The sequence below is a fragment of the Crinia signifera genome, chromosome 1, assembly GCF_055691185.1.
Source record: "Crinia signifera chromosome 1, ASM5569118v1, whole genome shotgun sequence".
NCBI lineage: Eukaryota > Metazoa > Chordata > Amphibia > Anura > Myobatrachidae > Crinia > Crinia signifera.
In genome coordinates, this window is record NC_139217.1 from 297,800,323 (window position 1) to 297,826,432 (window position 26,110).

A 26,110-nucleotide genomic window follows, 5' to 3' on the forward strand; every position below is an offset into this window, starting at 1 on the left:
CCGGGGTTTGTCGAGCCCTGCCTTAAAATATTGCAGTATGGCCTAGGACTAGTAAGACTTTCCCAAACTGATGTAATAGAACAGGCACAGTGTAAATTAGAATTCTTACAAGAGAATGGTCACGTTTTTGGAGCTTAGAAGGGTATGAAGAAAAACTGCATAACACCAAAAACTCCCCCTCCCATATTTTCTCCTGCTATATAACATATATATTGTAGACATGCCTTTAGCAAGATGAGGATATATAGAGACAGAGTTGCTGATCTTTCCATGCAAGATATTAAACATGGAACATTTTGGATAGTGATGCAACAGATAAAAATCTATTTAAAAACCAAGGATGCAGCAAATACAACTAATAAAACCCAGTATGGGCAAAGTCAGGTAAAACAAGCCAGAGGGAATTTATATAAAGAAAAATACATAAAAATATTTGTTTAACTGGTGTTTGGGCAGTTTCTATTGATGGTAACTACAATGCCAACTGTGCTCAAGAGTCCTAAGACCAAACCTAAATGTTAGGACTGCTGTGGTAGAAAACTAACATACATATTGCAGCTCAGCTGACTGACAAAACCAAGCAGCAAAGCGGCTTCTAGTATCCATGTCCTGTACAGAAAAGAGTCATCAGAAACAGGCACAGCACTTGCAAATGCCTGCTGCTGAAAGGCACAAAGTAAAATCCTACCTGCGTTAGGCTTTAGGTAATCCCTTCTAGCCTCCCCTATCCAAAATGAGAAAAAGAAAAATTCTCCTCGACCTTGTCCTATACTTCAATGTCCACTGTGTCATCTTCACACTAGTTTGCTATGCTTACTGGGCAAGCAGCCTTACTGGTATTTATTAACTGAAACAAAATACATGTGTGGGGTGCCTTCAGTTGAACAACAAAATGTTAGCTTGGACTTTCGAGTACATTTCACTAAAGCCCCTTAAAAGAGGGTTTATAGACCTTACACAGAGGTTTAACAAGATAAAACAAACAAAAAAAATATATATAAGAGGGGAAATGTGACAGATAGTATTTCTGGTAAAGCATTGCATGTCAATACAGAGATTGCAAACAGCTGAACTGATTTAGGTGTAGCCTGCCTTCAACACAGCATAGACATGTGAGTTTTAGTAAATATACAAATATTTTCTACTAAATACAGCAGCCTATAAGCAGAACCAAAATTGAAATAAAGCAAATTTTCCACATCACATTGCAAGTGCCAAGAGAGTGCTAGAAATGCATGAAAAAGTGTGTGCGGTGCAATCAGTCTGAGAGATAGATAGATAGATAAGATAAATAAAATGTCACTCAAATGCACAGATAACCTTCCTTTGAACAAGCATTCTCATGCATGTGATCATGTAAACTATTGATTGAGGTCTTGTCACATGTTCAATATACTTCAGTTACCTACTCTGACACACAGGATATGCAGTTTGCTAATTTTGCCCAGTGTTTATGCTGACCGATGATGGGGAAAATCAATGGGCTAAATAACGATGATATCCCCTGGCAGGGCGCTATGGAAAGCCGTCCAGTTGCTCATCTGTGGCAATACCAGCAGATGACAGGCAGTGGTAAGCGATGATGTTGTAGCGTGCATCATCGCTCATCGCTGACCTGTACACAGTGGGTGGCTTTCCAGCTGAAGGTAGCTTAAATGAGTAAACTGAATGGCTTTCAGTTCAGTCGCCCAGTGTGTATGGGCCTTAAGGAACACTATGCAAATACCTGATCAGTTGCGTTCCAGATATAGGGCCTTATTCTGGTTCACGCTCAGGCAAATTCCTTATCAAATGGACAAAACCATGTGCACTGCATGGGGGGGGGGCAGATGTAACTTGTGCAGAGAGAATTAGATTTGGGTGAGTTATTTTGTTTCTGTGCAGGGAAACTACTGACTGCTTTATTTCTACACTGCAATATAGATCTCACTGAAGAAAAGCCCAACCCAAATCTACTTCTATCTGAACATGTTATATCTGCCCCCCCAGTGCACATGGTTTTGTCCATTTGAGAAGGAATTTTCCTCTGAGAGTGAACCAGAATAAGGGTCATAGACACAAATGGATTTGACGTGATACTAGGACTGGTTGTTTTCCTTCTTTAAAAGCCTGTGTGTTGGAATAAAGCTGTAACATACCAGGCCTTGCATAAAGACCATGGCACAACGCTAAGGAATAACACCAGGAAAACAAAGCCTTTCTATCAACACTTGTTATGTGTGGAGCCAAGTAGATGCTGACACTTGGAATGTAATAGTGAATGTGTCCAAGACCTGTCAGCACAGATCTAGCTTTGCAATACCCTGTGAAGATCTGAAAAACATCACAACTGCCCAGAACACTCCTTTTGCAAATCTTTATATTTAAACTTCACAGGCAAAACTTTAGGTGCCCACACACGGTGTGATGTGCTCCATGCATTTTAAACTAAACTGCATTGCATATAGTTCTAATTGCATAGGATACAACAATGTGCATTTTGAACTAGATCGAATGGTTCAAAAAGTACAGGCTGCGCGTATTTTTGTACTTTGCTAAGTGATGTGAGGGGGAGCGTGCATCGCAAGGCCAAAATACACTGTGTGTGGGCACCTTTAGGTTCTACACCTGTCAATGCTTCAAAAACCATTAAAAAAATGGCAATTACTGAGCTAAATGCTTAACAATAGTCTGTAAGAATGTTTTTTTAGAAAAACCATGGCAAAATGAAAATTAAAAAAAAAAAAAAAACCTATAGGTGTTTTAGGGCAGGATGTACTTTTTACCGCATTGCTGTAGCAGTCTACTTGCACTGTTTTCGCAGCCTGTCTGTGGTGTTCCCGGCTGTTTCCGCCTTAGTCTTCCCCGTATGCAAAAAAAATTCTAGCGGTCGCACCTAGTCTAGCTGGCTGCATGATTGCTGCATATGCGCATCCCCATCTATGGGTGCTGTAATGCGCAGTAGTAGCCAGAGAGGATAGGAACGGGTGATCGAGTGGATGGCTGAGCATAGAGGCAGGCTGTGGTCTTCATTAATGTAAGTTGTGTGCAATCTGCTTTTTAAACAGTGTGCTTTGTGAGTAAATGAAAGGAAAAGTGTTATACTTTGCAAATTCACCAGGTATATATGGGGAAATTAAAATCTCTATTGTCCTGCACGACTGCTCTTAGTACATCCGAGCTCGCGATCTGTATATTTGGATTAATAAGCTGGAAATACCGCAACGGAAGGCTCACAGTATTTCGCAATGCTGGAGATGCGATTTTTTTGTGTGGGAAACTTTAATACATTGGGCAGTATTCAATTAGACAAATTTGCCATGTTTTATGGAGAGTTTGTGCTTTTCTCGCGTTGGACGGAGAATTTTGGCCTCAAAAAGCGAGCAACCCTATTCAACGTGCACTTCTCGCCGTCTTTCTAAGTGATTTTCGCTGTGTCTCTCCGTGTAGCAATTCTCAATCTTTTCATGGAGAAGTGGAATGTGAACTTTTAACCCCTTCCTGACAGAGCCTGTTTTTGCCTTCCTGACAGAGCCCTTTTTTTCAATTCTGACATGTCTCACTTAAGTGGGGATAACTTTTTTTTGCTTTTACTTATCCCAGTGATTTTGAGATTGTTTTTTCGTGACACATTGTACTTCAAGTTAGTGGTAAATTTTCGTCGATACAGTCTGTGTTTTTTTGTGAAAAATACCAAAATATCGTGAAAAAATGGAAAATTTAGCGATTTGCAAAATGTTAAATTTTCTGCTTGTGAGACAAATAATCTTACCACTCAAAATAGTGAATAACTAACATAGACCATATGTCTACTTTATGTTGACATCATTATTTCAACTTCCTTTTAATTTTTTGGGACACTAGGAGGCTTACAATATGAATAGCAAATTCTCAAATTTTCAAGAAAATTTCAAACACTGATTTTTTTAGGGACCAGTTCAGTTCTGATGTGACTTTGAGGGACTTGTATGTGAGACACCCCCATAAATGATGCCATTTCAAAAACTGCACCCCTCACAGTATTCAAAACAGCATTTTGGAAGTTTGTTAACCCTTTAGGTGTTTCACAGGAATTAAAACAAAGTGTAGGTGAAATTTCAAAATTTCTTTTTTTTTGCAGATTTGCAATTTTAATACATTTTTCTAAGGAACACAGTACATTTTACTAGAGAAATGTGACTAAAAATTGATTCCCCCAATTCTTTTGTTTTCATAAATATCCTATATGTGGCCCTAGTGTGCACGGTGACCAAACCACAGGCTTCATAATAGAAGGAGCACCTACTTGATTTTGGAGCCTCCTTTTTATGAGATTATTTTTTAGGCACCATGTAGGTTTCTAGGCACCATAACATGCTAAAAGTTAGGAACCCCCCCACAAGTGACCCCATTTTGCAAACTACACCCCTCAGGGAATTCAGCTAGGGGTATAGTGTACATTTCAAACCCGCAGGGGTTTCACCAATTGTGGTACAACTGGGCAGTGAAAATGAAAAATTATTTTTTTTACACAAAAATGCAGTTCTGGCTCCAAATTTGTCATTTTCAGAAGGTATGAAGGAGACAAAGCACCCCAAAATCTGTGCCCCAATTTCTCCCGAGTACAGCAATGCCTCACATGTGACCAAAAAATACCAGTTGGGTGCATGGCAGGACTCAAAAGGGAAGGAGTGATTTTTGGATTTTGCAGCTCAGATTCTGGTGGAATTTTGGTGGGTGCTATGTCGCATTAGCAAGACCCCCCAAGCACCAATACAGTGGAACCCCCCCACAAGTCACCCCATTTTGCAAACTACACCCCTCAGGGAATTCATCTAGGGGTATAGTGTACATTTCAAACCCCCAGGGGTTTCACCAATTTTGATACAAGTGGGCAGTGAAAATGAAAAATTACATTTTTTTACACAAAAATGCAGTTCTGGCTCAAAATTTTTCATTTTCAGAAGGTATGAAGGAGAAAAAGCACCCCAAAATCTGTGCCCCAATTTCTCCTGAGTACGGCAATGCCTCACATGTGACCAAAAAATACCAGTTGGGTGCATGGCAGGACTCAGAAGGGAAGGAGTGATTTTTGGATTTTGCAGCACAGATTCTGGTGGAATGAATGGTGGGTGCTATGTTGCACCAATACAGTGGAACCCCCCCACAAGTCACCCCATTTTGCAAAGTACACCCCTCAGGGAATTCATCTAGGGGTATAGTGTACATTTCAAACCCCCAGGGGTTTCACCAATTTTGATACAAGTGGGCAGTGAAAATGAAAAATTACATTTTTTTACACAAAAATGCAGTTCTGGCTCACAATTTTTCATTTTCAGAAGGTATGAAGGAGAAAAAGCACCCCAAAATATGTGCCCCAATTTCTTCCGAGTACGGCAATGCCTCACATGTGACCAAAAAATACCAGTTGGGTGCATGGCAGGACTCAGAACGGAAGGAGTGATTTTTGGATTTTGCGGCTCAGATTCTGGTGGAATTTTGGTGGGTGCTATGTCGCATTAGCAAGACCCCCCAAGCACCAATACAGTGGAACCCCCCCACAAGTCACCCCATTTTGAAAACTACACCCCTCAGGGAATTCATCTAGGGGTATAGTGTACATTTAAAACCCCCAGGGGTTTCACCAATTTTGATACAAGTGGGCAGTGAAAAAGAAAAATTACATTTTTTACACAAAAATGCAGTTCTGGCTCAAAATTTTTCATTTTCAGAAGGTATGAAGGAGAAAAAGCACCCCAAAATCTGTGCCCCAATTTCTCCCGAGTACGGCAATGCCTCACATGTGACCAAAAAATACCAGTTGGGTGCATGGCAGGACTCAGAAGGGAAGGAGTGATTTTTGGATTTTGCAGCTCAGATTCTGGTGGAATTTTGGTGGGTGCTATGTCGCATTAGCAAGACCCCCCAAGCACCAATACAGTGGAACCCCCCCACAAGTCACCCCATTTTGCAAAGTACACCCCTCAGGGAATTCATCTAGGGGTATAGTGTACATTTCAAACCCCCAGGGGTTTCACCAATTTTGATACAAGTGGGCAGTGAAAATGAAAAATTACATTTTTTTACACAAAAATGCAGTTCTGGCTCACAATTTTTCATTTTCAGAAGGTATGAAGGAGAAAAAGCACCCCAAAATCTGTGCCCCAATTTCTTCCGAGTACGGCAATGCCTCACATGTGACAAAAAAATACCAGTTGGGTGCATGGCAGGACTCAGAACGGAAGGAGTGATTTTTGGATTTTGTGGCTCAGATTCTGGTGGAATTTTGGTGGGTGCTATGTCGCATTAGCAAGACCCCCCAAGCACCAATACAGTGGAACCCCCCCACAAGTCACCCCATTTTGCAAACTACACCCCTCAGGGAATTCATCTAGGGGTATAGTGTACATTTCAAACCCCCAGGGGTTTCACCAATTTTGATACAAGTGGGCAGTGAACATGAAAAATTACATTTTTTACACAAAAATGCAGTTCTGGCTCAAAATTTTTCATTTTCAGAAGGTATGAAGGAGAAAAAGCACCCCAAAATCTGTGCCCCAATTTCTCCCGAGTACGGCAATGCCTCACATGTGACCAAAAAATACCAGTTGGGTGCATGGCAGGACTCAAAAGGGAAGGAGTGATTTTTGGATTTTGCAGCTCAGATTCTGGTGGAATTTTGGTGGGTGCTATGTCGCATTAGCAAGACCCCCCAAGCACCAATACAGTAGAACCCCCCCACAAGTCACCCCATTTTGAAAACTACACCCCTCAGGGAATTCATCTAGGGGTATAGTGTACATTTAAAACCCCCAGGGGTTTCACCAATTTTGATACAAGTGGGCAGTGAAAAAGAAAAATTACATTTTTTACACAAAAATGCAGTTCTGGCTCAAAATTTTTCATTTTCAGAAGGTATGAAGGAGAAAAAGCACCCCAAAATCTGTGCCCCAATTTCTCCCGAGTACGGCAATGCCTCACATGTGACCAAAAAATACCAGTTGGGTGCATGGCAGGACTCAGAAGGGAAGGAGTGATTTTTGGATTTTGCAGCACAGATTCTGGTGGAATGAATGGTGGGTGCTATGTTGCACCAATACAGTGGAACCCCCCCACAAGTCACCCCATTTTGCAAACTACACCCCTCAGGGAATTCATCTAGGGGTATAGTGTACATTTCAAACCCCCAGGGGTTTCACCAATTTTGATACAAGTGGGCAGTGAAAATGAAAAATTACATTTTTTTACACAAAAATGCAGTTCTGGCTCAAAATATTTCATTTTCACAAGGAATGAAGGAGACAAAGCACCCCAAAATCTGTGCCCCAATTTCTCCCGAGTACGGCAATGCCTCATGTGTGACCAAAAAGTGGCAGGACTCAGAAGGGAAGGAGTGATATTTGGAGTTTGCAGCACAAATTCTGGTGGAATTTTGGTGGGTGCTATGTCGCATTAGCAAGACCCCCCAAGCACCAATACAGTGGAACCCCCCCACAAGTCACCCCATTTTGAAAACTACACCCCTCAGGGAATTCATCTAGGGGTATAGTGTACATTTAAAACCCCCAGGGGTTTCACCAATTTTGATACAAGTGGGCAGTGAAAAAGAAAAATTACATTTTTTACACAAAAATGCAGTTCTGGCTCAAAATTTTTCATTTTCAGAAGGTATGAAGGAGAAAAAGCACCCCAAAATCTGTGCCCCAATATCTCCCGAGTACGGCAATGCCTCACATGTGACCAAAAAATACCAGTTGGGTGCATGGCAGGACTCAGAAGGGAAGGAGTGATTTTTGGATTTTGCGGCTCAGATTCTGGTGGAATGAATGGTGGGTGCTATGTGGCATTAGCAAGACCCCCGAAGCACGGTGAAATTATGAACCTAATATTCCATAGATGTGTGGTATAATTTAAAACACTCCTTTATACATAGGCCGGGTTTGTCGGGGCAAGTGTCACACTGGAAAATAGTTTGCTTTCTTATTCCCTTTTTATAGCAAACTTTGCACCTTTTTTGTGTCCTGCCCTTTTTTCCAGTGGAGGGGATTTCATCAGGAAAATGCTGCCCTGGTACAATACGGGGGCCAGTACTAGAAGTACTGGGGGCCTCTGCCTGCTGGTTCCCAAATATTAGGCCCTTTATGACTTCCTCTTGAAAGTGCATAAATGTCCCCCTCTGGCCGGTAGAACGGAATAGCACGTAAGCGTTATACAGTGCCATCTGGATGATATACACGGCCACCTTCTTGTACCAGATTTTTGTTTTCCGCAGGGCACTGTACGGCTTCAGTACCTGATCTGAAAGATCCACTCCGCCCATGTACCTATTGTAATCCAGGATACAATTAGGTTTTGAGGTGTGGGTACTGGTACCTCGTACAGGGACGGAGGTGGTACTGTCTCCGTGAATTGTTGTCAGTATAAGGACATCCCTCTTGTCCTTATATTTGACCAACAACATATTTTCGGTGCATATTCCCCTGCTTTCACCCCTTCTCATTACTTGGGCAATGTGCGTTTTTGGGAGGCCTCTTTGGTTCTTGCGCACAGTACCGCAAGCTGCTGTACCTCTTGAACCAAGGGCCTTAAACAGGGGGATGCTAGTGTAAAAGTTATCCACATAGAGGTGATAACCTTTATCCAGGAAGGGGTGCACTAAATCCCAGACAATTTTCCCACTAACACCTACGAGGGAGGGGGGGCATTCTGGCGGTTGAATTCTTGAATCCTTCCCTTCATAAACCCTAAACCTGTGGGTGTACCCTGAGGTGCTTTCACACAGTTTATACATTTTTATGCCATACCTTGCCCTCTTACTGGGAAGGTACTGGCGGAATTTAACCCTTCCTTTAAAATGTATAAGGGACTCGTCGATACAAATAAATTTTTCAGGGATGTACACCTCTTCAAATTTGGCACTGAAATGATCAATGACCGGCCTGACTTTGAATAGCCGGTCAAAGGTGGGATCATCTCTGGGTGGGCACTGTGCATTATCGGTGTAATGTATGAATTTAAGAATTGTCTCAAATCGAGTCCGGGGCATGGCCATACGGTAAAATGGAGTACTGTACAGAACATCTGTACTCCAATATTGCCTAATTTCTGGCTTTTTTACTATGCCCATATGAAACACCAGACCCCAAAACGTCATCATCTCTACTGCATCTACAGGGGTCCACCTAGCAAATGATGACGTGGGGTTTTGAGCAATAAACTGCTGGGCATATAAATTAGTTTGGTCCACCATTAAATTTATAAAATCATCAGAGAAAAATAATTTGAAAAAGTCAATTTCTCTGAGACCTGTGGAATCAAATTGGATTCCTGGCATGGCCAAAAACTCAGGAACCTGGGGCTCAAAATTGTCTGGTGGTGGGGTCCATACTAGATCAATTATTGGGGGGGGAATCTCAGCTGATCTACGGGGGCGTCTTTGAGGGGGTCCCTCATCAGCAAAGGAGGAAGAGGAGCTTAAGGCAAATCCTTCAAATTCCCCGCTTGCATCACTGGCTGTGTCAGAGTCAGAAGCAAGCATGGCATATGCCTCCTCCACTGAATACATTCTCCTGGATGATTGGGAGGACATTTGGGAGGACATTTGGGAGGACATTTGGGATGCCATTTTTATTTTTGTGTTACCGGTAGTGAAATGTTTCAACACGTGTATAGTGTAGGGGGGGGCACAAACTTTATTTCAATCCGGGGGGTATGTAGTGTGTAGTGTGTATGTGGTGCAGAAAAAAAAAAAAATACTTTATACCAATAAAAAAAAAAAAAATGAAGGGGTTAAAAAAAAAAAAAAGGAAGGGGTTAAAAAAAAAAAGGTCCTGCGCCAAAAATTGAGCACAGATGTTGGTCAGTAACGTCTGTCACTGAACAGCGCTCAAAGGCAACAGGAATTTGATCAAAAAAAAAAAAAAAAATAGATCAACCCTGTGCCGAAAGAGATGATCAGTGATGTACGTCACTGATCAGCGCACAGCGGCCACAGGACACCCACAAAATCACAGTGTGTGTAAAAAAAAAAATTAAAAAAATACCCCACAGCACACACACAAAAAAAAAAGGTGATCAGTGATGCGACACTGATTACCAGTGAGGTGCAGCAGGTGCACAACCTTTGGTGCAACTGACAGGTATATATAAAAAAAAAAAAACCTCTGTACCCCCAAAAAAGTTGCTGATCACCTCAGATATAGTGATCAGCACAAAAGGCGGGGACAGCAGACACAAAATTTAGCACTCTCTATCACTATCTCTCTCTATCTCTCTATCTCTCACTATCTAACACTATCTAACACTCTATGACACTGCAGCAGCAGCACTCACAGGTATATCTATATATAAAAAAAAACCTGCGCCCCCAAAAAGTTACTGATCAGTTAATTTATACTGATCAGCACAAAAGGAGGGGGCAGCAGTCAGTTATATAAAAAATATATAGCACAATCTGTCACTATCTCTCTCTATCTCTCTCTATCTCTCTCTCTCTATCTCTCTCTATCTCTCTATAACTATCACACTGCAGCAGCACAAAATATAGCACTCTGTCAGTAGGCCTCTCTCTCTATCTCTCTCTCTCTATCTCTCTCTCTCTATCTATAACTATATCACACTGCAGCAGCACAAAATATAGCACTCTCTGACACTATCTCTCTCTCTATCTCTCTCTATCTCTCTCTATCTCTCTCTATCTCTCTCTATCTCTCTCTCTCTCTCTCTCTCTATCTCTCTCTATCTCTCTCTATCTCTCTCTATCTCTCTCTATCTCTCTCTATCTATCTCTCTATCTATCTAGCTAATACTAATACAGTGCAGCAGCACAATATCACAGTATGGCACAATTATTGCACAGGATCCAGGAAGCAATCAGCAGCGATCAGGTAAGTATTGCAGCAAGTATTTCTGGTCAGTATGGCGGCAGGGGGGTACGGTGACCGCACTGCACGCTTTCCAGACCGGAATGGCGTCTGCAGTGCAGTCACCGTTAGTTTAAATCTCCCTCCTTGGCTGTGATTGGTCCGTCGGTCCGACGGACCAATCACGGCCTTTGGGGGCGGGCGGGGTGAGGTGGGGTGACACCAGTGTCACCCTTACACCCCGCGGTGATTGGTGCTGTACTTTACAGCACCAATCACCTCTGATCCCGTGTCACCGGCGAACGTTATTCGCCGGTGACACAGGAAAACGCTGTGAATGGCTGTTCACACTGAACAGCCAATCACAGCGATCGCCGACGGGGGGGCGGCATCGCAGCCCCCCCGGGGCATGCACGGACATGTCTGCTGTCAGGGACAGCAGACATGTTGAAACTGTCACCGCGTCTATAGACGCGGTGACAGTTTAAATCCATGACGTACATTTACGCCATGTGTCGGGAAGTGCTTCCCGACCATGACGTAAATGTACGTCAAATGTCGGGAAGGGGTTAAAATAAAAAGGTTTTTGCTTTAATTTTGGTGTAAAAAAATCAGGAATTTTATTCTGTGAAAGGGCATGCTATTTTTATCCACGTGCTTATAGAACATGAAAATATATATATATATATATATATATATATATATATATATATTGTAGCGTGGGGAAGCAGCGGCACTCTGAGGCTTGGACAAGGTGCAAATAACGTGAAAATTTATTGAACACTCGTCAACATGAGAGTGCCGCTGCTTCCCCACGCTACACTGTACAGTAGGCTCATCACCTATGCAGATTGGCAACTAAGCAAGTTACCCCACGGAGGGGTCGGAGTGCCGGGTCTTTGGATTCACTATATATCTCTTATATATTTAGCCAGATCTGTCACTCAACCCCTGTGGAGAACGTTCCTGTGTAAAACAGTTTCACTTTCATGTGTATGACGTTCCTGTGTAAAACAGTTTCACTTTCATGTGTATGACGTTCCACCCCCTTGACATCACCTCCCCCCGCCCAGCCAGGGCTACAGTACACGCCCACCATCCACCATTACTCCACAGCCACCATCCACCATTACTCCTGCACATCCCTACCCTCTGCCAGGACCCCCGCGACCCCCCTCCCGCGATTCGCGGGACCCCCCGCGATTTGTGCCCCCCCCCCGCGACCCCCCCTCCCGCGATCCGCGGGACCCCCCGCGACCCCCCCTCCCGCGAATCGCGGGACCCCCGCGACCCCCCCTCCCGCGAATCGCGGGACCCCCGCGACCCCCCCTCCCGCGAATCGCGGGACCCCCGCGCCCCCCCCTCCCGCGAATCGCGGGACCCCCGTGACCCCCCTCCCGCGATTCGCGGGACCCCCGCGACCCCCCCTCCCACGATTCGCGGGACCCCCGCGACCCCCCCCCCTCCCGCAATTCGCGGGACCCCCGCGACCCCCCCTCCCGCGATTTGATGGACCCCCGCACCCCCCCTCCCGCCATTCGCGGGACCCCCGCTTTCCACCCTCCCGCGAGTCGCGGGACCCCCGCTTTCCACCCTCCCGTGGTTCGCGGGACCCCCGCGAACCCCCCCTCCCGCGATTCGCGGGACCCCCGCGACCACCCCGGTATCCGGACTATTGTTAGACAGCACTTACATCGACAGCCATTACATCGACACCATTAGTTCGACAGCTCAATAGGTCAACATGGTTTTAGGTCGACATACCATTAGGTCGACATGTCATTATGTCGACAGCTCATTAGGTCAACAGCTCATTAGGTCGACAAGTTTTTAGGTCGACACTGCCATTAGGTCGACAGTGTCTATGTCGACAGTCAAAAGGTCGACATGGGTTTTTTCACTGTTTATTGAGCCGACATGTGCCGACAGGCGGTATTTCATGCCCTACTATCCACTAGGGCGTGGTGGGAGAATAAAATAGTGTGCCGAGCGCAGCGAGGCACCGTGCCCGAAGCATAGCGAGCGGCTGCGGTACACTTCAAACTGTGTCCATGTCGACTGTGTCGACATTTCGGCCAAAAAAAACAGTGAAAAAACCCATGTCGACCTTTTGACTGGCGACATAGACTCTGTCGACCTAATGGCAGTGTCGACCTAAAAACATGTCGACCTAATGAGCTGTCGACCTAATGAGCTGTCGACCTAATGAGCTGTCGACATAATGACATGTCGACCTAATGGTATGTCGACCTAAAACCATGTCGACCTATTGAGCTGTCGAACTAATGGTGTCGATGTAATGGCTGTCGATGTAAGTGCTGTCTAATATCCGTCCCAGACCCGACCACCCCCTCCCGCGATTCGCTGGACCTCCGCAACCACCCCCTCCCGCGAAACGCGGGACCCCCGCGAGCCTCCCGCAAATCGCGGGACCCCAGCGACCCCTCCCTCCCGCGAGCCCCCTCCCGCGATTCGCAGGACCCCTGCATCCTCCCCTCCCGCGATTCGCCGGACCCCTGCGACCCCCCCTCCCGGCATTAAAAGGGCCCCCCGCGACCCCCCCTCCCGCGATTTACGGCACCCCCCCCCTACTGTGATTTGCGACCCCCCTCCCGCAATTCGCGCCGCCCCCTCCCGTGATTCCAGAACCCCCCGTAGCGCCCCCCTCCCGCGATTTGCGGGCCCCCTCGGCACTTCTCGCGATTTGCGACCGCCCCCTAATTCACACATTCGGGGACCCCACCTCCCGCGATTCATGCCCCCCTCACGCAATTCACGGCACCCCCCCACACACCCCTTCCTGCGATTCGCAACCCCCCACGACCCCCCCTTCCCCGATTCATGACCCCTCCCGTGATTCACGGACCCCCGCACCACCACCCCTTGACTCACGGCACCCCACGCGCCCCTCCCGCAATTCACGGACCTCCGCAACCCCCCTCCCGCAATTCACTAACCCCGACAACCCCCCTCCCGCAATTTGCGGACCCCCCTTCCCACGATTCAAGCCCCCCCGCGCCCCTGTCCACGATTTGCGGACCCCCGCCCCCTCCCGCTAACCGCGGATCCCCACACACCACCCCCCCTCCCGCAATTTGCAGACCCCCCAGACCCCCTTCCGGCAATTCCACCCCCCAGCGGATCACCGCGGCCCCCGCTCCCGCGTTTCACGTACCCCCGTGACAATGGGGGATCCTGTACCACCACAAGCAGGTACCGCCCCTAGGTGGGAAATCCGGCCCTGGCTGCCGCACTGCAGGTTTCCCCACTGCCCTCTGCACCAGCGCCACAACTTTTATCAATGTCTTGCCCACATACCACTATTATACAGCCTCCTGCTCTCATGCACGCTCACTCCCTCCCAGTGGGAGGAGACGCTCACCCACTGCCGGGAGCTGCATACTGTCCCCCACCCTCCTCCAGTTCTAGGGATGCCCATCGACCATCAATGATTTTCAAATAATCGATGGTTTATGGCCGATGTTGAATACTTTTGCCATCAATGTGGGAGGACACTGCCCTGCCTCCTGTTCTCCTGCCCCGTAACTTCCGCCAGTGGAGACCCGCTCACCCTGTGTTGCCCACATTCCCCTATCATGCTTTACCGCCCAGCCTCCTGCTCTCATGCACCCTAACTCCCACCCAGTCGGAGGAGACACTGACTCCTGTATTTCTGTGCTGCCACGCTGGACCCTCACCCACTGGCAGAAGCTGCACAGTGTCCACCACCCTCTTTAGTCCCCCGTATGCCCACACACCCCTATCACTACCCAGCTTCCTGCTCTCCTGAACCGTAACTTCCACCACTGGGTAATCGCTGACGCTGTGTTGCCCACATACCCCTATCATGCCTCATATCCCAGCCTCCTGCTCTCATGCACCCTAACTCCCACCCAGTAGGAGGAGACACTGACTCAGGGCCACCGTCCTGTACTCCTGTGCTGCCACGCTGGACCCTCACCCACTGCCAGAAGCTGCAATACAGGGCATCTTTCATACAATTCTAACCATATTTCTCACAATACAAATGTTCACAAATTAAGGGGCGTAGCCCCTTACGCCGGTGTGAAGAGCGCCCGTAGGGCGCGATGAATCACCTAGTATATATATATATATATATATATATATATATATATATATATATATATATATATATATATATATATATATATATATATATATATATATATATATATATATATATATATATATATATATATATATATATGATAGATAGATAGAGGTGTAGGCCTGGCACTCCTCCAGCAGTACAGGTAACCCAGGTGCCTTCAGGAACAGAAGTACAGGATAGTGAAGAGACAACAGCGGCACTCTGGGGATTTTTTGAAAAAAATATATTTTCAGCAAAAAAAGCTTCCAACGTTTCGGGATTTGCTGTAGACTAGCGCTCTTGTTCCCGTCCCGACGTGACGTTGTTGTCCGGCTGCGGGTGTCCATGGCGACCGTGTGTGCGTGTGTACACCGGTTACCATGGCACCTGGTGCGACGCTGTTGGATGACGCGGTAGCAGGAGCGCGGGAAACGTGATCCTGACGTACACGCTGGTGCTGGGATATAAGGTGAGTGTTTGTTTTATTTTATGCCTGATGACGATTTTGACTGAATAAAAATCGAAACGTTGCTATACCTGCTGACGTGATTCCTTGATTTGGAGCCGGGTGCTGCTGCGACTTTGCAGTTGAAGGTGATATATATATATAATTTTTTTTTTTTTACATAGCAGCCAGCAGGGGGCCGGGAGCCGCTCATTATATATTCATATATTCACTGCACCCAATCATTACATATGCACGATCGGGTGCAGTGAATACCCGGTCCCCTGTTGGCTCTCCCAGGGGGGGGGGGGGGGGGGGGGGGCAGCCTGTGCTGCCTGGCTCCCGGGGAGCCCACCTCCCCCCCACATACATTCTGGGGCAGGCAGGGAGACTTCCATCTCCCTGCCTGCCACCGTCCTCAGGCTCCCTGCGGCAGTGACCTCATGACGCCGGATTGGCTGAGACTCACCGCGAGGGGCGGCGAGTCTGTCACATTGAATACTCTCTAAAGTCCCGTGGCGGAGAATCTCCAAACATGGAAAATCTCCGGAAAAACACGGCGAGTGCATGGCGAGAGAAAAAAAACCTCTTGCCATGCACGGACAATATTCTCATTAAATACTGCCCATAGAGAACACTGCCGCCACAGAAAACATGAAAACGCGGCGGAATAGGAAATCCCACCCTTAGAGAGCGAGCAAGCGAGCTATAGATATACACACACAAAAAACAAACATCTAAATAAGCCACTACAGAATGTACAAGTCTGTTTTAAAGACCTTCAGAAAAATATTATCTTTCAATTACTTTCTCATATAATTCCCTAAGCAAATAAACGTAAAAAAAAAAAAAAAAAGGCATGACTAGAGCATGTTCATAGCAAGCACTATGGTGCTATTTTTGTAACTTAAGTTTGTTTCACATTCCAGCTAACATTGCACAGTACTCCCTCCCAGGTTGGCTTCCCACAAAGAAAAGCATAGGCCATTAGGAGGGTATTGAAAGCATTCTCTTAGGTGAAGGGCGTACTCCCTCAACTAAAAAATTCACAGTGCAGAAGGCAATTCCTGGGAGATGTATCAAGCAGTATAATGAGTGGGCAAGTTGCCAATAGCAACTAATCAACTTTGGAGGTAGCATTTGTCAAGTACATTCTACTGTATAAATAAGTAGAATCTGATTGGCTGCTATAGGAAACGCCTCCCCTCTTCAAACTGCTTGATATATCTCCCCCCTAACATATATCCCTGTATTGTAATGAAAATGCTATGGAAAACATACAGGTTACCCTCAGGCAAAACATGAACAGAAAAAATAAACTCTCCACTAGGTTTCAAATATAATCATCACTGCTTTGGTCACTAAACACCAACATTTATTACATATGGCAGCAATTGTTTGCACGACTAGGTGCTGTGTTTATATAAAGTCAGCTTTTTGGACTCGCACTTCACATTAAAGCACACAACAATCCTTTCCCGTAGATGCTTAATTAAGTTACTCAATTCAGCAAGAACCCACGTACAAAGTACTGTTACAGTGTATATAAGTCTGCAAAGTTCTGAACCACAAAATATGAATTGTAGTTTAGTCTGAGCTTTTGTCTCATAATTAAATGTATTGGAAAATGACAATTCGAAACAGACCACAAAAGGTATTAAAGTAACAAAAGGATCTGAAGGAGCCCATACATTTATCTGATTTGGGCAGATTTCACCCGATTCCGGTGGATCGGGCCGAGAAATCTTCCCAAATCAGATACATTTGCCATCCCATTCGACACAATGCTGTTCCATGTGCATTTAATCAGAGTGGGGAGGTCAGACAGGCTGCACATTAAATTTATTGGATTGGACCCAGTAGTGGCACATCGCGGTTGCTTTTTAGCACACCCAGTGTGCTGGGGCGTAACCTAGGTGTGCCAGCGGTGAATTATCGCAAACACAGACTTATGTGCAGCAGCGGGGTCCGCCCATCAGGGGGGAAGGCAGTGGGGTCGGAGGGATGGCTGGGAGCTAGTAGCAGCATGTGTCGGGCAGGAAGTGGCTGGTGAATTTGAAAAAATATTTGGAGACTGGCCGGTCAGTTATTTGCTGAGAGAATTATCTTCGCCAATCAGCGTCCTCCCATCGGATTGTCACGCGATTTATTGCATGGAAAAATGGCACATCAAGTGTCAAATCGTAAGGGAGCCTTCCGGAGAGCTCAAGGGCATGTTACAGGCTCTGTTTAACCCTTTGAATGCCAACATCTGTGAGATGCGACAAAAATATCTGCTAAAAATACCAACATCTGTGTGGTGATGCACAAAATATGAGTGCCAACACCATGTTTTTATATTTCAATGAGGCATCTTGCATTTATGTTGTATAACATCAAACACATGAAATACACACAAATATATTTTATTTGTGCATAAAACAAGGTTCAAAACATGAAACAAAATTTGTGTACCATCTCAGGCACGGACTTTGACTGCCAAACAGTCATTGTCTTGCAGATATTTAGTGCCAGTTACAGATGTCCCCAGTAGTGGTTTTAACAAAAACTTTATTTTTTCACTTTCTGGAATGTATGGTTTTTGGGATAATTTAAATAAGGGATATTCAACCTGTAATTGAAATAAAAAATGTTGCGCAAAAAAAGATCCTTTTCATCCGATTCAGAAGCACTGGGCTGAGGAATCGTATGAAAATGGCCCATACCGCATCTCTCATCAGAGAAGTCGCAGTAGTGGATTAAGGGGGAGGGTTTAGACAGAATAAATTAACCAAGTGGCTGTGCAGGTGCTCGCAAAATATACTGAAATGTGTGCAGATCCATAAGGTCTGTAGTTTACTAGACAATTAAATAGGCCCCCACATACAGCAAAAATGACTAACTGCCTCCATTAACTGAAGTGACTTAATGCTGCTCTGCACCCATTCCATGCAAAGCAGTGTCATATCTACTTACTCTGTATATTTCTTCCAAAAGTAACTTGGCACAGTTCTTCCCAAGATCTTCCGGAAGTACAGCGGCACCCTGTCCCTGAGGGTTTGATGCAAGCTCAGCACTAAGAAAGTAGCCTTCAGTTGTTTCAGCCACTAAAGATAAACCAAAGCCAGGAGACCTGCAAATAAAACAAATATCCATTGACATACTTTACATCACTATAGAAAACATACACTAATACATGCACCACTGGTGACATCTACCCCTCAAGAAGCAAAGACATCCATGTTAATGCAACATTCACTAAATGTCACATAAAACATTAAAATTGGCACTTAAAAACTGTAAGTGTGGCAGGCTCCTCCCCCTGTCAGCCTCCCAGTCTTAAGGTGTGTACACACGGCAGATGCTGCCGTGAGATGCGAGTCCCGACGCGATCAGATCGTATCGGGACTCGCATCTCACAGCATGCCAGAGGGGCACGATTTACACTATATAGTGCAGATCTGCACTATATAGTGTTGCCTGCCCTCTATCTGGCTGCCGATATGCGCTCACACGGGAGCGCGCATCGGGCTCGGAAGCCCTTTTTAGGGCATTGGTTATCTTCGCATTTCACTCCTGGAGACATAAGTTTCCAGATCCTATAGTTAATTATTAAAGCATGGTAGTTTTAAGTCGGAGTAAAGGCATGGACCCTGTGGTAATAGGTAATCCCTTAGGAGGAAGACACCAGTGGTCATCCACCAGAAGGAAACAGGTCCAAGTACCACGCTATGCATGGCCAGTCTGGAGTCACTAGGATGATTGAAGCTGACTTTTTTGGTCAGTTTGAGTAGCCGTGGAAAGGGTGGAAACGGTAGATTAGACTAATTCCAAGGAATGAACAAGGCATCCACTGCCTTCATAGCTGGGGGCTTCGTATGAGAACAGTATCTCAAAAGCTTGAGATTCAATCTGATTGCCATCAAATCGATCTGGGGAACACACCATTGTTGTTAAAAAATGTAAGGGTGGAGATCCTAAATGCTTTTGCCTCTCAATTTTCCACCCAGACTAAGATGGAATGACCCTCTCGCATCACTCCGCGACTGCGAGTCCCTCCTTGACAGTTGATATATGACATGGTCATGGCATTGTGTGACTGAATTCTGATGGCACGTCCTCTCTGATGGTCCTCCTGCCCAAGTGAAGATCATCCCATGAGCACAGTTTCCGGAGTGTAGCGAGGGTAATGGCACCTGTCCACATGAGGATGCCAGCTCTGTAGGGAGGAAGAGGTTGGGTTGTAGCGCGCAACTGAGAACAGAGTCCTTACAGATGCTTCTGTCCCACAAGCGCACTGAACTTGTGGGAACACCACGTTGCATGTGCACCCCAGGCGGAAGTCACAATCAATGGCACACATCAGACCATGTTTGCAACATGTCACTCTAATTATGGGGATCGAATGACAAAGATATTGTATGCAAGATATATGGTATTCTAGTCTTTCTTTTAAAACTGGGAGCTTCCCTTTACATCAGCCACTTACTCCTTGAGCCCAAACAAACAGATGTAGTAGCAAGGTCACAAAAATGAATGAGGAAATACAATTGCATATTTAGGGCAGTATTCAATGAGGCTGATTCGCCATGTTTTTATGGCGATTTTGTGCTGGAAGGCGAATTTTTGACTAAAACGGTGAATCACCCTATTCAATGACCAGATGACGAATACATTTCAAGGTTTTTGTCGCCATGATTCACCGAGTAGCAATCGCTATCTTTTTATGGTGAAGTGGAATGTGAACTTTTAAAATAAAGTGTTTTGTTTTTTACATTTGGTGTAAAAAAATCTGAAATTTTATTCTGAGCAGGGGCATGCTATTTTTATTCATGTGCTGTAAGCACATGAATATATATTTAATTTAAAAAAAATATGCAGCCAGCAGGGGGCCGGGAGCCGAGCCGCTCATTAGATATTCATATATTCACTGCACCCAATCATTACATATGCATGATCGGGTGTAGTGAATATACCCGGTCCCCTGCTGGCACCCCCGGGGGGCAGCCTGTGCTGCCTGGCACCCGGGGAGCCCAACTCCCCCCCCCACAAACGTTCTGGGGCAGGCAGGGAGACTTCCATCTCCCTGCCTGCCGCCGTCCTCAGGCTCCCTGCGGCATCGCCGCAGGAGTTAAAATTCGCCGGTCAGGGGCAGTGAGCCCCTAACTCGTTGAATACTGGAGCCGGCGAGGCTCCGGAACGTGGCGAGCAGTGGCGAATGTGCAGCGGATCCTAAACAGGATTCGCTGCACGTCGTCAGTATTCTCATTGAATACTGCCCTTCGTCTTTGAGACACCTTAACAGAACTAACTAAATTCTTCAAAATTGGATTTTAGTGCTTTGTATAAAGTAACTCAAAACCTCATGGAAATAAAAACAAACATTTGTCTCCAGTATGACTTACTTGCCAGAATTTGCCCCCTTCAGATGATCTGTGTGGATATAAATATCTGGTAGAAACTTATTCAAAATGCTTCTAGCTGAATCAACAATTCGGTTGCCAATTTGCGGAGAAACTCGGACTGAATATCTGTCAGCCCATAGTCAAAGAAGAAGCAAAACTACAGAAATGGAGAGCCAGCACAACAAATAGCTGGTAATAAAAACAATACATTTATGGGACATTAGTCTGTCAAGGATAAAAAGAAGCCAGATATCTCCACTTTGCAGGGATCTCTATATTACAGCTACCATTTTGTGTTACAAAACACTTTAATCCCCATTCTCTGAATTAGAGATTGCAAATTGCAGAGTGCACAAATATGAGAGCTCTGCAGAATTCGCACCAAGCCTACACACCCACAATTACTACATGGGATAACACGGGAAACATTCAGGGAGTTTGTACAAGGGAGTTTTAGTAATAAAAGGATACGCCACTCCTCGGATGCGCTTTATTTTGCCAGGATCAGTCAGGTGGACAGGTCTCAGAACCTTTCTTATTGGACAGGAGAAGATTACTTCCCCACCACCACCGGGTGCAATGCCTCTCCTTAGAATCTAAAAAACAATATATATAATCAAAGTCTAGAAAACGGATAAATAAAAAATGGGTTGTGTGCGATAGATAGATTCACACACACATATACACACAGTGATTCAAAAAGTCGCAGTATACCCTTTTATTTCAAAAACTGTGCAGGAAACAGGAAAAATGACTACTCCAGTAAGGTTGGTTTGGTACATACCCTGAAAGATAACCCACTCCTTACTGGAGTATTCAGTTTTTCCATTTCCTGCACAAAAAGGGCATACTGTGACTTGAATCCATCCAAAATATCCTGAAAATACAGTTCACAGGTACCCCTTAATTCCCATTTTTCCCATTTCCACATGCTCTTAAATGACAAAGAAGATGATCTACTGTCACAATGCAAAATGTTTTGCTTTAAAAATATGTTAAGTAAGCTGGAATTATAAAATCTTACCTTCAGCTCAAAATGCTCCCCATCAATGCCAAACTTTTTCAGTAATGGAATGGCTGTGGCCTTAAGTGTATCCACCTTAGCAACAACAAATTGATTGATTAAAAAGCACAATTTATGCTGCTAATTACACCATATTAGCATTACATGGATACCCAGCTACTTAATTATACATATTTTGATTTACAGACAATGGGCCAGATGTATCAAGCTTCAAAAAGTGATAAAATGGAGAGTGAAAAACAGCCTGCCAATCAGCTCCTACCTGCCATGTCACAGGCTGGGTTTGAAAAATGACAGGAAGGAGCAGATTGGCTGGTGGTTTATCACTCTCCATTTTATCACTTTTTGAAGCTTGATACATCTGGCCCAAAGTAAGATTAGAGATAAAGCCGGTACTTCCTCATCTTTGCGGCCACAACTTATGGCAGTTACATTAGCCACTTTCAGAATAGCACCATTGTCCCCTCGCAGGCTCAGTGTCTCGCTCTGCTCGCCACAACTTTACTAAAGGTAATAGATGATGGAGTGGACACAGGAGGGTGGCGTGAACCCAGGGTGGTGCGGGTTACTCTATGTAAGTTCCATAGCATAAACTATGGCCGCAAAGATGAGGAAGTACCCAAAACCCTATAACAGGATAGAAAAAGGTATATGAACTTACCGAGCTATCCACCTGATCATTGGTGATGCCACGAAGAGTGATTCTTAATGGGTTCTTCATAAAAGGGGCCAGAGAGAGGAGACTCTCCAAATAATAGCCAATAGAACGTTGTAAACTGCAATCATGTTCCAAAGATCCACCAGACAGGAGGCCAGGCTGATAATACAATGATGTGCCTAGAGGAAAAAGTGTTGGGTCATCAGACACATTTTTTGTTGTATGTAACGCACCAAGAGAAAACCAATTCAAAAGGTGATTTTTGGTTGTCAAACATTTCAGAATAAATAACTCACTACATGTATACAGGATTTAAAGAAGAATTATTAGGGTAGAATATACTACACATCACATCGTGGATGCAATACCGGTTCATTACACTGCAGGAGATTATGTAGGTTTAACTTAAATGGAATTAATTTTTTTTTCCTCAACCCCAACTACTATGTATGTAAATTAACAGGTACATACCAGCATTTATATGTACCAAGACTTGCAAATAAGGTCACAAAGAAAAAACTCCTCCAAAAGTATTCTGGAACTTCGCATATATGAAAATGTGGCCAACCTGGGAGGGTTGGCAACATATTGTAAGGTCGTTCAGTGTATACGGTTGACACAATATATATTGTTCTGTCACATCTGCAGTCGGCTGGGTACACGATTCTTCTACTGTGCATCCAGCTGTAGAGGTAGGTGCAGTACTAACCCTTGTTTGTATTTAAAACTCGTCCCTTTTTTTTTTTTTGTGAAGAGGCAGATTACCAATAATATACTTACCCACCAGTGTGTTTTTTTAGCACATATCATGTACCATCCCACTCCATTCTAGGTAGTCTGCTTTTGTCATTTGCTTGTGCATGCCAGACGCTACCCGCAGATATCATTTCTAAAATAGCATCTGACTGTCCTACAGCTCTGATCAGAATAAAATCACATTGAGATATGCCAAAGGCTGCATGCCCTTGGAAATAAAATATTGCTAATAACTATGTACAGTGCAACCAGAAAGTATTCAGAGCAATTATTTTTCCCTACATTTTTTTATGTTAAAGCCTTATTCCAAAATAGATTAAATAATTTTTTTCCCTCAAAAGCCTACCCCATAATGACGAGAAAGAAATTTTGGGGAGATTTTTTGCTAAATTTATAAAACATAAAAAAAGAAATGTACATAAGTATTCACAGCCGTTGCCATGAAGCTCAAAATTAAGCTCAGGTGCATCTTTTTTCCACGGATCATTTTAAGCTGTAGGAACATCTCAAGGATGGAGTGCACCTTTGGTAAATTCAGTTGATTGGACATTTTGAAAGGCACACAACTAAAAAAGATTCCAAACTTGACAGTGCATGACAAAGCACAAAGTCAAAAGAACTGTCTATAGACCTCCTAGACAGGAGGTACAAATCTGGGGAAGGGTACAGAAAAATATCTGCTGATTTGAAGGTCCCAATGAGCAGGGTGGCCTCCATTATCCATAAATGGAAGACGTTTGGAGCCACTAGGACTCTTCATTGAGCTGGCCAGCCATCTAAACTAAGCAATTAGGGGAGAGGGAGGTGGCCAATAACCCAATGGTCACTCAATCAGAGCAACAGCATTCCTCTGTGGAGAGAGGAGAGCCTTCCAGAAGGACCACCATCTCTTTAGCAATCCACCAATCTGTCCTGGTCTGATGAGACAAAGATTGAACTCTTTGGCGTGAATGCCAGGCTTCATGTTTGGAGAAAACCAGGCATCGCTCATCACCAGTCCAATACCATCCCAACAGTGAATCATGGTGGAGGCAGCTAGGAGTGTGCACCGGGCACTTTTTGTGTTTCAGGTCTGGAGCTGTTCCAAAACACCACCATTTTCATGTTTGGATCTGGATTAAAAAATATATAAATAAACACTAAAAATCACAATTTGTGGTTGTTTGCTTTTATGCTATTAACATCAATAAAATAGGATTTTGGGTACCTACCGGTAAATCCTTTTCTCGTAGTCCATATGGGATACTGGGCTTCACTACTATGGGGGATTGAGACCTCCGCAGGAGAGACAGGCACATAAAAGAACTTTCAGTGTGGGTGCACTGGCTCCTCCCCTCAATCTCCCTCCACTAGTCAGTTAATGCAAAAACTGTGCCGAAGGAGAGCATGTGAGGAGTATGTGATAATGTATTGTGGTGAGATTCATCCAGCACACCCAAACGAACAAAAAACATATAAAAGAGGTGAATCCTAACAACTTAAGAGGACACCTGTAACTAGAAAAAATCTATAGTCATACTTATCCTATAGAAAACAAGGCAATAAGCCTAACAATGAAGTAGGATCAGACAGCAGAAAAAGCCGCACTGAGGCGGGCTCCCAGTATCCCATATGGACTACGAGAAAAGGATTTACCGGTAGGTACCCAAAATCCTATTTTCTCTACCGTCCAATGGGATACTGGGCTTCACTACTATGGGGAGGTCCCAAAGCTACCAGAACGGGTGGGAACGTGCGGATTCTGCTGTAGAACCGCATTCCCGAACTGGGAATCCTCCCTGGCCAGGGTGTCAAACTTGTAGAACTTCACAAATGTGTGTTGCCCTGACCAAGTTGCGGCCCTGCAGAGCTGCATTGCCGACACCCCTCGAGCAGCCGCCCAAGAGGTACCTACAGACCTGGTTGAATGAGCCTTTACTGAAAAAGGAAGCGACAAACCAGCTGATGCATAAGCCTGCTGGATAGTACATCTTATCCACCTGGCAATGGTACGCGTTGAAGCAGGTAAACCCTTCTTCTGCGCATCATAAAGCACAAACAGGCTGTCCGTCTTACGGATCCTAGCTGTGCGCTTGACATACCCCTTAAGGGTGAGGACCACATCCAAGGTATCTGGTATATCTGGGTGTGTCGCGCTAGAAGGAACCACAATAGGTTGGTTTAGGTGGAACCCTGACACCACCTTTGGAAGGAATTGTGGTCTAGTCCTGAGTTCCGCCCTATCGTTGTGGAACACAAGGTAAGGGCTCCGACAAGATAAGGCCCCGAGCTCGGACACCCTCCTGGCCGAAGCTAGAGCCAGCAGAAAAACAGTCTTCCAAGTGAGGTGTCGCAGCTCAGACTCCTCCAGTGGAACAAACCGGGCTGATTTTAAGAAAGTAAGAACTACTTCCAAATCCCATGGTGCAGTGGGAGGCACAAAGGGGGGCTGAATCCTCAGCACCCCCTGAAAGAAGGTTTGCACTTCCGGCAAGGCCGCAATCTTTTTCTGGAAAAACACAGATAGTGCGGAGATTTGGACCTTTAAGGAACCCAATCTGAGTCCCTTATCCAAGCCAGCCTGAAGGAAACGTAGCAGACTGTTTAATCGAAAACTGGCCGGAGGCAAGTCATTCTTCTCACACCAGGCAATATATCTGCGCCATATTACATGATAATGAGACGCCGTCACCGGCTTCCTGGCTTTTATCATTGTAGTGACGACAGAGGGATGGAGACCCTTTTGGACTAAGATCTGCCGCTCAACCTCCAGGCCGTTAAACGTAGCCGCTGTAAGTCCTGGAAGACGAACGGGCCCTGGAGGAGCAGGTCTTCTCTTAGGGGCAGACGCCACGGGTCTTCCACTAGCATGGCCTGAATGTCCCCGTACCAGGCCCTTCTTGGCCAGTCTGGTGCTACCAGTATGGCCTCCG

The 26,110-nt window shown here is 45.1% G+C and overlaps 1 protein-coding gene across 1 annotated transcript in view; it reads right to left on the bottom strand.

Moving 5' to 3' along the window:
• The window catches only part of RCL1 (RNA terminal phosphate cyclase like 1), a 45,672-nt gene that overhangs the window by 4,668 nt on the left and 14,894 nt on the right, over positions 1-26,110 (bottom strand). The window contains exons 3-7 of the mRNA XM_083186003.1: positions 22,446-22,621; positions 21,785-21,859; positions 21,232-21,356; positions 20,761-20,886; positions 18,332-18,488 (exon numbers count right to left, since the gene is read on the bottom strand). Of these exons, the coding sequence (XP_083042129.1) occupies positions 18,332-18,488; positions 20,761-20,886; positions 21,232-21,356; positions 21,785-21,859; positions 22,446-22,621 (659 nt within the window). The remainder of the gene's footprint in view (positions 1-18,331; positions 18,489-20,760; positions 20,887-21,231; positions 21,357-21,784; positions 21,860-22,445; positions 22,622-26,110) is intronic.